At 62.2% G+C, this 14493-nt stretch overlaps 1 protein-coding gene across 5 annotated transcripts in view; it reads left to right on the top strand.

The window, feature by feature from the left end:
* The first annotated feature begins 1471 nt into the window (after nucleotides 1-1471).
* Nucleotides 1472-14493, top strand: part of FGFR1 (fibroblast growth factor receptor 1) — a 28287-nt gene continuing 15265 nt past the window's right edge. For 4 of the 5 annotated variants that reach the window (XM_058859207.1, XM_058859209.1, XM_058859210.1 and 1 more), the window contains exons 1-2: nucleotides 1472-1747; nucleotides 7779-7971. In XM_058859207.1, the coding sequence (XP_058715190.1) occupies nucleotides 7881-7971 (91 nt within the window). In that variant the 5' untranslated portion in view covers nucleotides 1472-1747; nucleotides 7779-7880. Of the gene's footprint in view, nucleotides 1748-6149; nucleotides 6166-6456; nucleotides 6554-7778; nucleotides 7972-14493 lie in introns of those variants that run through there. The other variant, XM_058859208.1, reaches the window with a different exon arrangement.

Below are 14493 nucleotides of genomic sequence, written 5' to 3' on the forward strand. Positions count from 1 at the left end.
AGCAGGGGATGTTTTTTCCTATTTTCTGCCATTTCCAAGCACCTTTATTGATAAAGGCCCGAGAATTTGTGGCCTGTTGATGCAATAGTGCAGAAAACCATGCCAAAGGACCAGCAGCCACTGAGGTGCTGCCCGTCCATCATGAGGGGTTATGGCGTAGCCCTGTAAGGTCTGTTTTGGAGCCAACATAGAAAAGTCTGGGACAGAAGCCCATGGACAGCAGGGTCCAGCAGGTGTGGGTTCCCCAGCAGCCTTGGCACCTTCAGCCCAGAGCTCCTGGCTGCTGGGCAGTGAGGAAGGCAGGGCTGGGGATGAGTGACTGTACCCTACATATGCATTGGGTGAGTTGTGCTTGTTAGGGCCAGGGTCAGATCTGCCATCACTGAAACGCTCCCCACCTCCAGCTTGCTGGGAGAGCATCGCAGCAGGTGTGTTACCTTCCCCCCCTTCTCCCTGTCCACAAATCTGTCAAATCTGAAAAGGAAATATTCCGTAGGTCTTGGCATGGGAAGCTGAACGGTTGCCTGAAGCAGGAGGAGGCTGCTCCTGGGGATGGATGCCCAGCATTTGGTTCAAATCTAACGCCAGTGACTGACAGGGCTAATTCAGCCTGTCCTCTTCTCTCTTATAACTTAATCACTTACACATTGCCTCGGCAGGTCTTTCCCTGCTGACTGGAGATGTCTTCATCCTGGGATGCCCTGCCTTGGACTCTTGGCTGCTCCTACAGCAGCTGAATGCCCTGCACCACCTGTGTTACCCTGAGCCAGTCCAGCTTTGGGGGAGCTTGTCTGAGTGCCCAGCCTGGGGCTCTGTGAGCTGGGCTTCCGTACTGGGGAGTACAGGAGTCAGGCTGGGCTCACTGGTGTGACAATATCTCATTTTGCCCTTTGGCTTAGGGGCTGAGTGTGGTCCCAGCTGAGACTAAGCCAGAAGCACATGCTGAGAGTTTTGGGGAGCTCTGTGTTAGAGCTGCCATGTTCCTGCTCTAAAGCTCAGTGAAAACACTTGGGAAGGGCAGGGATTGCAGCAACAGAGGCTCCTGGGGAGGACTTGGGGCTGATGACTCAGGACCCTTTAAACATCTGCCCTGGGCCTTGCTCTGTAGCTGGGGGCTCCAGGCCGCCTGGAGCTCTGCCCACCCTGCTGCCTCCACACCGGTGTTGCACAGGGGTAACGGGGGGTGCAGGCGGTCCCCGTGTACCCACGGGGCCTGAGGCTTCCCCGGTGCCAGCAAGAGCGACAGGGCAAGAGTGCAGAGGTGAGGGGAGCATCGCTGCCAGCATCCCTGCGCTGCCCCGAGCGCAGCCCGCGACCACCGCCCGCAAAAGCGCGGGGCACGTCTGGAATCCCATTGCCGGGAGGCCAGCAGGGTGTCCGGGCTGGGGGGCGGTCCGGCCGTGACTACAAACCCCATCAGGCCGCTGAGGAGGAGGAGGAAGGCGGAGGAGGAGTCGCGGCGGGGCGGTGCGGGAGCGCCTTAGTTCGGCGGCGGCGGGCGCTCGGCGGGACGCGGCGGGCGGGCAGCGGCAGCGTCGGGGCGGCCGCGCCTTCGGGAGCGCGTCCGGCAGCGGCTCCGGGAGCGCCTCCCGCCGCCTCCGCCGGCCGGCCCGGACCGGGGCTGCCATGGGGCGGCCGCTGTGAGCGCGGCGGCGGCGGGGCTGCGCCTCTCGCCCCGGCCGGGGCTCCCCTCCATTGTTCCCGGGAGCGGCGGCTCCGCGCCGCCGCCGCCGCCCGCGGGGCTCCGGTGAGTAACGGCGGCCGCTCTCCACGGGGGGGGCGGCACCGGCACCGCGGGGCGTCGCTTTGTGCTCCGCGGGGCCGGACGGGGCTCCATCGGGGGACGGGGCTCCATCGGGGGACGGGGCTCCATCGGGGGCGGCCGAACACCCCGGGTCCGCCTCGTTGCCCTGGAGGCGGGGGGGGCTCCGCCTTGGGGGACCCGCGGCGCTGCGGACAGCGGGGCGCTCCGGTGTGCGGGGCTCGGGGGCCCCGGGGCCGTTCCCGGCTGCAGCCGCTCGGTGGCCGGAGCCGCTCGGTGGCCGGAGCCGCTCGGGGGGCAGCAGTTTCGGACGGCGGCGGGTTCGACCCCGTTCATCGCCGAACCGAGACTGGAGCCCCCCCCCCCCCCCGCACCGTCCCGACCCCGAAACCCCTCCCCGCCGCGGGGGAGCCTGGTGGGACTCGTTTCCGAGTCGCTGCCTGGCCCCTTGTTCCCGAAAAGTACCTGAGAGGGAGCCTTGCGGCTTCCAGAAAGAAATGGAGAAGGAGCTGGATTTGGCTGTGTTCAGAGATCCCGGGCGGGAGTGGAGGCGCTGGAATAACGCCGTCCCAGGGTCGGTGCTTCCCTTTGTGTGTGCACGCTGCTGGGGCTCCCGGAGCCGCCGCATCCCAGCGCTGTGCCGCGCTCTGGAAGCCTCGCACGGCACCGGGAGAGAGGCGGCGACGGCACCTGCGGTGGCTGGTGGCCACCGGGCCGGCGCGGTGGCCCTGGCACCCGGGGAGATCATTGCAGAGGGGCTCGGTTGTGGTTTCTGTGGGTCCTGGGGCCGGGAGGTGGCCCCTGGCCTCATGTGAGGACGGAGCGAAGCCTTTCCGTGTTCAGGTGACGCCGAGGAGCTCCTGTGGCCGGATTGCTGAGTTCTGCCCCGTGTCCTGGAGCGCAGCCGGCCGGGGCAGCTCCTCCCGGCAATGTTTAAACACGAACGCTTCAGCGAAGCCAGCGGCTCTCGGGGATGAGCGGGCGGGCTCGGGGGCTGCCGGCTCCCGGCGCAGGTGGAGGTGGTGGTTTGCTCGGGCTGGAGCTCTCCGGGTGCCGATGAGCGGGATGGCAGCACGGAGGAGCGGGGCCAGCCCCCCCCGCAGCAGCCCGGGGACGCCGCAGGAGCGAGGGCCCCGCAGCCCCCTGCTCTGGCTAGCAGCCATCTTCCCCACTCAGGAGCACTTCCTCCCTTAATCCCTGGGCTGGCTGGCATGCACTGCTGCCTCTTCCTTGTGTTGCTCCGAGAGGATTAAAATAAATCGCCCCTGGCCCGGCAGGGTGCGGGCACGAGTGGTGCCGGGGTGAAGGCGGGCGGCGGGAGCATCGTCTGGGCTGCTCCACACACGCGGTGTTCCACACAAGGGTCACTTCCAGGTGTCAGCTGGAGCTCCCTCTTTATTTACCCACCTAAAAACATAACCTGAGCCAGCAGCCATATTGTCTCCAGCCCTGGGTCGAGCCCCAAAAATCCTGGCTGCTGGAAGGGGTCACTTGCAGATGCTCATCCCATCCTGAAAATCCAACTTTCTGCACCTCTGGGGACCTTCTGCTTCTGGGCATGATGGCAAATGTGTGTCCTTCCCCTCCTGATGGCTTTCCTTGGAGGACTGCATGTAGTGAAAACCCCATCCAGCTCCCTCCAAGGCTGGGTAATGGGTCTCTGTCCCTCCCAGGGGATGGCAGGCTGTGATCATGTCCCAGTGTTCCTGTCCTTGACCAGTCTCCTCCCAAAGCAGTCAGGGGGACCAGCCCAGTATAGATTTTCGGGTACCAATGATTGTTTTGTAGATCTGAAAATCAAATCTTCAGGTAGGGAGCGATCCCTGAGTGTGAGGATGCTTCTAGAACTGAGATGGTTTTATGGAGATCTGTGGGTGAGGCTGGGCCTTTGCTGTCCGTCCTGCCCCATGTCCCAGGCTGTCCCACCTCTGGATTCCTGCCCACAGCTCAGTGCTGGAGATGGCCCCAGTAGCCCTAAGTCCTGGCAGCCAGCTGGGAAGGGTTAACGTGCTCTGTATGCTGCACAGTTGGATATTTATTTTTCCAAGCATGTGTCTGCTTTAAGCATCATAGTTTTTCCCTACAGTTCCATTTGCAGTTGTGTTTGCTTTTTATTTCAGCAAATACTTGGTTCTTGACCTGAGCCACAGGTTGGGGCACGGAGCACTGGGCAAGAGAAAGGCTTTGCTCCTGTTGCCCACGGATTGTGCCTTTGGTGTGTCCTTCTTCCCCAAGGGCAGCTGGAGGGCTGCCTTGTTTTTGTGCCTCAGAGGAAAAGGAGTCTCTTTTCATGTGCTTTGGAGCTGGGGGGCATCTGTGCCAGGCAGGGTGGTCTGCTGGCAGTCACCACCTTCCTCCTGAAGGACAGGGACTGTGCCTGGTTGGGCACAGTCCCCCCACCTCAGGCTCCTGATGCTGTGCAGACCCAGGAGCTGAGCTGAGCTCAGACTCTCATCCCTGCTGGATTTGGCATGTCTCTGTTCTTCTCCTGCCTGCTGTGTTACCCCTGGCTGCTGGGGCCAAGGTAGCCTGGACCTTCTGATGTGGTGAATGGCATGGGCCATCTCTGCCCCAGCAGGGGGACAGAGGAAAGGACACAGAGCCCCCATCACATCCAGCAGCATGGGCACACAGGGGTCAGATCGGGGCTCCCGTGCAGATGTCACAGCATTGCAGGGCTCTGACCCTGGCTGGACCCCAGCTCCAGCACCAGCTCCTGTGCTTGGCACCTCAGATGCATTCCAGAGATGAGCCAGGAATGGACAGGAATGAGCCATGGGACGGGACAGGAAGGGGCTTCCCCACTCAGAACCACTCAGCTCACAACCATGGGGTGCATCTGCTGTCCAAGTGGAAAGGTCCTGTCTGTGCCACGTCCCTGGGACAGCTCAGCCCTGTGACTCAGGGGTGTGGGAGATGCGAGGAGTGAAAGTGCAGCCCTCAGGGTCCCTGAGGACAGTGGGGGGACAGGTTGCACAAGAATCCTCATGGATACACTGGCATGCAAAGGCAGCGTGAGAAATCTTCTCTGGTACACAGAGAGCACGTGCCCCCTGAGGGGGCATGGATGGGCACAGGGCTCCATCACCACTCCAAAATAGCTCCGTGGGTGTAATGGCCAGTGGTAATTGCAGTTTGGAGGCAGATCTCCGAGGGGCACTTAGCCCTGGCTCCTCTCTAACTGCTTCTGTTTTTAGTTGTTTGAATCCACCCTGGAGCAGAAAATTACTGTGTGCTGGGGCCGCGGGGAGTGGGGATGGTGCCCAGTGCCTGGCAGGAGCCAGAGACCCACCCTGCCCGAGCTGCCATCCTCCAGAGCAAATGGTTTCCTGTTGGGATTTATATAAAAGCTGTATAAACACGGAGAAGAGCCATGCTGTTGTTTGCACAGGTAGGAGTGCGCTCCCCACTTCCTTGCCTCTTCCCGTGTGCACACCAAAGAGTCAGGAGGGCAGGTGTCTTGGGGTTCCTTAGTCTCCCCTTTTCCCTTGGGAAAGAGAGAAAGGTCGGTGCTACCTCTTCAGCATCTCTGAGGACTGAGACTCCCTCGGGTGCCGCTGAACCTGTCCAGGAGGAGCAGGCAGGATGTGTCCCAGTCCTGCTGCCCTCCAGCAAAGCCGTGGCTGCTGCGCCTTCCCTCGCTGCCCCGGGGAAGCCGACCATCTCTGTGTGCTCCTGGCTCCCTCCCTCCCTCCCTCCCTCCCTCCCTCCCTCCCTCCCTCCCTCCCTCCCTCCCTCCCTCCCTCCCTCCCTCCCTCCCTCCCTCCCTCCCTCCCTCCCTCCCTCCCTCCCTCCCTCCCTCCCTCCCTCCCTCCCTCCCTCCCTGCCGCGGTTCCAGCTCCGTGCTGCCGAGTGATCCCTACGCCATGGAAATATCCTGCTGTCAAGCCCCTGCATCAGCTGGAAGGCACTCGCTGCGAGGTGTATCTGGAGAAGGGCTCTGCTGTGCGAGCCAGCACTGACTCATTTTTCAGGAACTGGAGGCACTGGGCTCCCCTCCATCCCTCCATCCCTCCCCTCGGCATGGGGCCGGCTCGGGAGGCCCACGCAGACGCTCCGCATTAGGGCATGTTCCGGGGAGCATGTGCTGTCCATAAACAAAGCCACTGAGAGACAGAAAATTTCCAGAAATACCAAAGGCTTTTTCCTCCCCCCCTCCAAAGAATTCCACCTCCCCTTCCAAACCCTGATAAATCCTGAACATTCAATAACTATTTCCAAGCACTACCCAGTGCCTGGGAGCGTTGGTGTTGGAGATAACACCAGTGTTTGCTGGGTGCCCTTTTCCCTGCCCTGCTCCTTGTGTCAATAGCTTGGGTCCCAAATATTCCTGTGCCAGCCAGAGCCAGAGCAGTTGGGCAGGAAGGAGGCAGCTGGAGCCCCCGCAGCTACACCTCAGCTGGGTGAGCTGCACCTTTGGGTGCAGAGGCTCTTTGGAGGATCTGAGCCCTCTGGAGCCCCCACAGCTACACCTCAGCCGGGCTTCCTTTGGGTGCAGAGGCTCCTTGGAGGATCTGAGCCCTCTGGAGCTTGTGGCTGCTCAGCCATCCCTGGGGGAAGCCGCCACTCCAGGCACAGCGAGTGCAGGGTCTCGCACTGGAGCGGGAGAGGCCAGAGCTCCGTGGACTGAGTGCGTGGGGAGGATGAGTAGAGGTTTATTACTCACTAGGATTATTACTCACTGTTTCTAACAGTGTGTACTTCAGCCTGACGCTTTTGGGCGAAGGGAAGCGCCTGTTCCCATGGCAGGTTGGGAGCGGCGCGGCACCCGGCAGCGCGGAGAGGAGCCCGGTGAGCTTGGGATGCTCGGCAGGGGCTGCGGGGCCTGGAGCACAGCTGTACCCCGGGAGGTGCCCTGGGGAAGGGTGTGTGGGATGGCCCTGTCCTGTCCCTGTCCTGGCCGCAGAGCTCCCGCTGCCAGCGGCACCCTGGCCGGGGCTGTGCGCGTTGTGCAATGGCTGGGCAGGATCAGCGCTCGGCGGAGCCCAGCGGGGCCATCGGCGGCGGGACCTCATCCCAGGCTGCTGCCGAGGTGCAGATGTGTCTGTGCGCGGGGGTGGAGCACAGGGCTTGTTCCCATCCACAAGACTCGGGGCTGTTTGCCGGGGGTGGCTGCGCTCGGGCTCCAGCGTCCCCCTGGAACGTGACTTGAAAAAGCTCGGTGCTCCTGGCACAGAGGGATGGAGGGATGGTCAGAGGGAAGGAGGAATGAGGGCCGTGGAGGGCACACCCCCACAGCCCCCTGAGGCAGGATCAGGCTCTGCTGGGCCTCCCTGTGCCAGAAGCCAGCTCTGGGGCTGCCCTGCATGGAGCAGTCCCCTGGAAAGGGATGGGGACCTGAGGGGATGGGGGGGCTGGGGAGCCCAGCGTGGGAGCTGGCAGGGACAAGAGCGAGCTGCAGAATTGGCTGTGGATGCCGGGGGATTTCTCCCCACACAGCCACTTCAAAAACAGCTGTTGGTGGAAAGAGATCTGCTGCAGCTGGCTGACCCTCTGGCTCCAGGAAGGCCTCGCCATGGGGCTGGCTGCTATGAGTCCTATAGATCCTATAGGGAATGGGGGGGGCTGGAGCTTGCAGTGAGAGCTGCTTTGCTAGGGGTGGCACAGACAACGTCACATTTTGCTCTAGACAAGGGATTTCCCTCAGTGAAGCCATGGCTCAGCAACACCTGACAAAGCACAGGAAGAGGAGAGCAGGAATCTCCCTTTCTTTAACCGGCGTTAATGTTTCTCTCACCATTCGGGGAAATCTTGCTGCATTTGGTTCTGCTTCGCCAGCGGTTTCACTCTTGACACATCAGCGCTTTTACACAGGGAAACATAACCCTGCCAGTCAGTGCCAGGTCATGTCAGGCTGCTGAGGGGTCTGTGGGGACCTGCCACTGCAGTCTGGGGACATCCCTTGATCCAGGGACATCCTGCTGTCCAAGCTGGACGAGGGAGGAACGTGGCCTGTGATGGATGGTGGGATGGGGGGGAGCTGGCCCTGCCCTGACTCTGCTTTCCTCCTCCACAGCTTGTAGGGGCTGAGAGCCCTGCGGAGACCGGGGCCAGCCCAGGGCCCCCATGGAGTGGGAGTTGTGGAGCCCAGTTGCCGAGCAGTAGCTGCAGCAGTGGGATGTTTACCTGGCGGTGCCTCATCCTTTGGGCTGTGCTGGTCGCAGCCGCGCTCTCCGCCGCCCGGCCGGCCCCCACCCTGCCCGACCAAGGTAAGAGCCGCCGCTCCCTCGTCCTTCGCGTTCCTCTCGGGCAACACGAGCTGCTCCTCCCTGCAGCAGAGGCAGAGACTGGCGTGTGCTCCAGCTGTGGGGCTGCCAGCACATCCCCAGTGCCACCGGAGGTGTCAGCCTGCGAGCTGGTGCCTCGGGACATGGGGCATGTGTTGTCCCCAGGGTGGTTTGTGTGGCCACAAAAGTGGGTATGAGGCTCCAGCAGTGCCTGGGGATGTTTTAAACCTGGAGAAAAATTGTGGCGAACCCTGATGTGTTGGTTTGGAGGGTTTGGAGGTAGATAAAGAGGCCTGGGGGCTGTGTCCCCCTCTGGGGTCTCTCCATGTGACAGCACTTGCACCCGTGTGACAATCTGTAATCCGGGATGTGTGTGAGGCTGCTCCCCCCTGGACTTGGCCCCTCTGGGGTGATCCTGGGCTCAGCCAGGGGCGATGGAGGTTTGGGTGCAGGGTCCTGGTTCAGCTTTTGCCAGCTGGCAGTGCTAGGGATGAATGCACCCTGCAGAAGCTCTCGGGATGCTCCAGTGTTGCCCCCAGCTGGGAGTGGCAAGCCCTGGGCTCAAAGCCAGAGCTGGCTCAGGTGATTTGTGCACTCCAAATCTCTGCTCCACTGGGCCTGGGGAGCGCAGCCCCTGACCAGGACATCCCCCCTTGTCATCGCTGCTGTGTCCCAGCAGCAGGGCTGCTCCTGCCTCAGCTCTGGAGTGGGGGCACCCCAAGGCTCAGGGATGGGCCAAGTGGGTCGCCCGGCCCTGGGCAGAGCCGGCTCTGGCGGAGAGCCCTGCTCCGGCATGTCAGAGCCTTGGCCCTGGGCGAGGCAGAGAATAACCAGACCCAGCAGCGCAGCGCGGGACTTCCACTAGCTCCTTTTGGTTCTAATTACCCAAGAATGTCTGGTCTGTGGGCACTGCTTTGCTTTTTAAGACTCGCTCCCCCTTCCCCCTTCCTCCCAGCAGAGCCCTGAGAGGCAGAGTGCCGGTGTGGCCGGCACGGCTGTGCGGTGCCCCGGGGCTCCCTCAGGGGAATTGCCCAGTGAGCTCTGCTGCAGCCTGGCTGGGAGAGCCTGGGTGATGCTGCTGGCTGCCAGGGATGGCCCCTCTGAGTGCAGCAGGTACCCTGGTCACAGGTCACACCTGTGAGGTGACACCCCAGGAGGCAGCCGGAGCCACGTGTGCTCCCTGGGGAGCTGCAGCTCCGGAGAGGAGCGCGGGCAGAGCTTTGCTCACAGCGACCATTGCTGAGATTTTTCCACTGGCGTGCCTGCTCCCCGCATCTGTAAACAATGCGGTTGACAGCAGTAAACATGTTTTTCTCAGGAGATTGCTCTTCCTGGAAGAGGTTTCCTGGCAGTGTTTGGGGAAAGGATGGCTCTGTGCTGCCAGGAGAGCACCACCTGCAGCCCCAACCCTGGCTGTGGCACTGAGAAAAGTTGGGGTGCTGGGGCTGAGGGGAGCTGGTTGAGCACAGGTGAATTTTGGGGTGTGTGAGGAGCCCTGCAGCCCCTGGAGGGTTTGGGAGCAGCGTCAGGCGTGGCAGTGGAGGAGGAGAGGTTGGAGAGGAGGGAGCTGGTTCCTCGCCAGCCTCATGCCAGGGCTAACAATAACCTCTGGAAACGTTTCCCGACACGGTTCTCACCAGGGCGGCCCAATTAGTGCCACAGCAGGAGCCCGGCTGGGGCGGAATCTGTCCCTTGGCTCGGGAGCCGACTGGTGGGAACAAAATGTTCCCAGCAGGACGTGTGTGATGGGAAGAGCCAGTGCTGGGCCAGGACCTGCAGCCAGGGCTGAGCCACCAGCCCCTCTCAGGGGCAGGCTCTGAGCCAGACCCAGGGGTTTTGGGGTGCCATGGGGTGTGGATGGGGTTCAGCTCCCGTGCTCAGGGCCATCGTGTCCTGGGGGCCAAGGTCTCTGTCCTTCCTCCATAGCACCGTGACCCAGGAGCATCCCCCCATCACCTTGGGGGCCACACTCAGTCCCCTCTGTGGTGGAGGCAGCAGCTTTCCCAGACTTTGTTCTGGATGTTTATGGGGTTTCAGTTTACTCCCGGTTCTGAGGCAGCTAAGCTCCCTTCTCAGGGAGGAGTAATCCCCCGCCGCCGGTCAGCGGCCTGGCCTCATGCAGAGGGAGGTTCAGCTCTGGCCCCCCTCTCCTTGTGGTGTGGGAGGGAGTTTGGGAGCTCTGCTTGTCAGGAGCTCCCTCCCAGTACCAAAAAATCTGGAGCAAATAAAATATTAACAGGCACTTACTGCATTTTACAGTTACCTAAATTTGGAGGTGGTGAAAAAGCCCTGGTTAAGGGGAAAAAACCAAGAAATTTCCATGCGCAGCCTCCGTCCCTCCCTTGCACAAAGCCGCTCTTTGTCTCCAGGTTAAATAGAAACCTGCAGAAAATTGCCAAGGTTTTTTTTCCCTCTCCTTGTCTGCCATTGTCCCAGGCGCTGCTCAGGCATCTCCTGACAGGGGCTGCCATGGCCCTGCCGGCGGTGCCAAGTGGCCGAGCAGATTCTCGTGGGGAGCCGTGTCCTGGGGCAGGGGGGTCCTGCCTTGGGCAGCTGTTTTTGGGACACCCTGAGCCCCAGACTGCCCCAGCGCAGGGGATACTTGTCCAGGGGTGCATTTGCACTGCAAAGCAGAGGGGATTTGGCTGCAGCCCCCTCCCCGTGGGGCAGGGCCCAAGGGCTGCCCCATTTCCCAGGGCTGCCCAGCTGGCCACAGGCTTAACCCCCCCGGCCATCTGCGGGGCCAGCAGGGGCCCTGGCTCCCGGGGCTTTGTTGTCCCCAGCTCCTCCAGGGGGTCTTGCTCTGGAGCTACAGGAGCTGGAGGGCCGGGGCAGGCAATGTGCTCAGCCCAGGGAGCTTGGGGGAGCCCAGTGTCCCCACAGGCAGTGCCACCAGGTTCTTTGGCTTTGTCCCCACTGCTCCCCAGGCCACTGCTGACCCTCGGCTATGTCCCCCTCCCCATTTCCCTGCTGTCCCTCCTTGTTTTCGTAGCTCGAGGTGTCTCGCAGCCTCTCGGGGAGCCCCAGGGGATCCCCAGGGATCCCGTTTGGAGGAGCTGACTCCTTGCTGGAGCCCCGCAAGCAGCCGGGGATTCCCTGCCAAGGCTGCAGCTCCTGCCCTTGTGCTGTGGATGGCAGCAGCCCAGGAGCGCTCCCGGAGCTCAGGGGGCCCAGCCAGACCCCAGGGCTGCCGCTGCCCAGTCCCGGCTGCCCGAGGCGTGGCCGTGTCCTCCGGGGCATCTCAGCCCGCATTGTCCCGTCCTCCCGCCTCCCCACTCGGATGCTGTCACTCTGGCCCTTAATTGAGGACGAAAAAAGAAATACGAGTCTTTGGGAAAAGCAGCCAGAGGCTGGGCTGAGGAGCTGTCGCAGGGGGAGCGGAGCCATGCCGGGGGGAGCAGAAGGGTCCCTGAGTGTCTGCGGCTGCCGGGTGTGGAGCCCCCCGGCTGTGGAGCCCCCGGCTGTGGAGCCCCCCGGCTGTGGAGCCCCCCAGCTGTGGAGCCCTCGGGTGTGGAGCCCCCCGGCTGTGGAGCCCGCGGGTGTGGAGCCCCCCGGCTGTGGAGCCCCCGGGTGTGGAGCCCCCCGGGCTGGGGCTGTGTGGGAGGGAGGGGAGGAGGGGAACGGCCACTGAGCTCCGGCACTGAGCCAGGACCAGTCTAAGCCAGCCAAAAACTGCGGCTGGGGCGTTCTCCCGTGTCCCCGGTGTGTGCCATGGCCAGTGGGAGCCGATGGATGGAGGGAGGGAGGGATGTCTGTGCCCCGAGCCGCTGCCTCCAGGGCTCCGAGCGGCTGCGGAGCTCCGAGCCCGGCGGGGGAAAGGGCTGGCTTCATCCCGACAGCTCTGCAATCCCCAGCGCGCCTGTTAATTAAGTGCTGCTTCATTTGCAGTGCAGGCTGGGAGAGCAGGAGGGCCTGGAGCGGGACATAAATCCCCTCTCCCTGCGGAGGAACCCTCCGGGGACCGGGGCCGTGGAGCAGCCGCAGACCCCCGGGCTGGCTCGGGCAGGAGGAGCTGGAGGTGGCCGGAGCACTCCGAGAGCCAGCCGTGTGTGCCTTGAGGCCGTGATGATGCTCGTGTTGGCATCCCCCTGGAGCAGCCTGTCCTGGAGCAGGCGATGGGGATGTGCGGGCTCTGGGGGTGGCTGCGGGGCCGGGATGTCGCCCCTCGGGACGGGGACACGGCAGGGTGAGGAGCTTTCGAAATCAAAAAGAAGCCAATCCGCACGTCCCGATGAGCGCTTCCTGTTGGGATTAGTGGGGCTGCCGGGCATGTGTGTGCTTTTCTTCAGGAAATACCTTCGGAAAGCCCCGCTGGGGTCTCCAGGGCAACCGGCGCCTGCGGCTCCGCGCCCCCCGCCCGCATTGTCCCCGTGCCGCTTTGTTGGCCCCTTTATTGCCACCGTCACCATCGCCCTGGCCAGCACAGCCCTGGCTTTTGCCGCTTGGAGGGTGCAGCCCGGGCTCCCCGCTGTGTGTGCCCAGCCTGGGGGGCACGGGGGGCACGGTGAACAGCACAGCTCCTGTCCGCAGGGCTGCCCCACGTCCCTGTCCCTGCTGTCCCCGCCAGGGAACAGCCCCGGGGGAGCCGGTGACACTTCCAGGCGTTTGGTGATGCTCTCTAATCTGGCTGTGCTCAGCTCTGCTCTCGGTTCCATTTCAAAGCTGGAATCCAGCAATAAACCCGCGGTGGCACCGCGCGGCTTCTGCACTGCTCATGGAGCCACCACGGGCTGGAGCTGCCCCTTGCCTCCCTGGGAACCCCATGGCCATGAGCCCTCCTGTCCCCTGCGATGGGACAAGGCCCGTGGGGCTGTTGTTCCTGTGCTCTCACCCTGTCACCCTGTTTGCTCCAAGGGGCTGTGACCAATCCCACAGCGCCCAGCTGAGCTGAGGACTCCTGCTAACCGACCTTTGAGCGGTGCCCGGAGCACCCAGAGCCTCGGGGATGAGAGCCAAGCATTTTTCTGGCTGATTAACCTTTGGAGAGGTGGCCCATGTGGGTCTGGCTTGCCCATGGGAGGCTCTGCTGTGGGGCTGGAGGAGGGCGCTGGAAGCTTTGGAAAGGAGTCTGGCCCCACGCCCAAGGCTCTGAAGAAGCAGAAGCACTTGCACAGCATACCCAAGGACTTGTGGCCATTGGGAAGGACCCTCCTGAACCTGGAACACTGCTTCCTCAAGCCCTGGCATCAGGCTGGGCTGCCCTGAAATTTCCCCTCCACCAAAGACCTTTTCCATCCCCAGGCTCCCTCCTGACATTCCGCGGGTGCAGCTGCGGGGTGCTGGGGAGCCCTGCAGGGTTTTCCTCTTCCTTAGGGAAGTTTGCTGATGTGTGGGAAGGGGCAGAGCTGGGAGCCAGGTTAGAGCAGACGTGGCTGGCTCGGGTTTTCACGGCTGTTTGTTGCCCACTGGCCCTGTTGTGTGTGAGGAGGCAGTCGGGACAGGCAGGAGGATGTGGCGTTACCCAGACCCAGCGTGTTCAGACGGACGGGATGGGATGTCACTGCTGCTTTGTGAGCCTTTGGAGATGCCTGTGACTAATCACTTGAAACACAAATCAGAGCTGTGAGAAGTGCCCATCCTGTGGGAGAAAATCAGGGGAAAACAGGATTGCAAAGCAAGACCCTTCCCCACCACCAGAGGAACTCCCATTAGTCTTGCCCTTCCACATTAAAAAGTTTTGTAACCTCTCATGGATGAACTGGAGCCCTGGCGTTGGTATTGCAGCAACTGAGGAAAGAGAATTCTTCCCCATCCCACTGTTTTCCTTCAAGTGCTGAGCAAAAGAAAGAGCAGAAACTCTGGAGCTGCTCATGAATGTTTTTCCCATGAAGTTTCTCATTATTCCAAGGCAAAGAAAAGTGGCCAGAGAGTGAAGTGCAGGTCACAGTGCGGTGAAGCAGAGTTCTGGAGAGCCAAGGTTTCATTTTTGGCTGTACAGAGTGGCTGCTGGGTGCAGGGAGGAGCAGGGAGGAGCGAGGCCTCGCTGCCTGTCCTGGCCCTGTGCTGCCTGCACACCCTGGCTGCTCTCTGGGGTGTTTTGTGCCAGCAGAGACCCTGTCCCACTCTGTAGCCACTGGCCCAGGGTGAGCTGCTCTGTGCTGTTCAGGGCTCATGTGCAGAAGGAGAGGAGGGTGTTCTTGTCTGGCTCATTGGGCACTCAGAAATCCTGGGGGGCTCAGCCCTCGACCTACAGATCAGCTGAAGCTTGAACATCTCCTGCCTGTTTCTGCTGAGTTTAATGGGATTTTTCCAGCCCAGTCTCTTGCCCCTGAGAGCAGCAGTGCCCTGTGCCCCTTTGTGCTGCTCCCACAGCATCCTGATGGCATCCAGCTGGCCAAGAACAACCGGACACATGTTATCAGGGAGGAGACAGAGGTCAAGGGGTGCCTGAAGATTTGGGCTCTGGAGCCATGCCCACCAGCCTGTAGAGCACAGTCTAGGATGAAGATCACACTGTGTCCAGCCACATCATCACAGGGAGCCTCTGCAGAGCTGTAGCAGCCT

The sequence above is a fragment of the Poecile atricapillus genome, chromosome 29, assembly GCF_030490865.1.
Source record: "Poecile atricapillus isolate bPoeAtr1 chromosome 29, bPoeAtr1.hap1, whole genome shotgun sequence".
Classification (NCBI taxonomy): Eukaryota; Metazoa; Chordata; class Aves; order Passeriformes; family Paridae; genus Poecile; species Poecile atricapillus.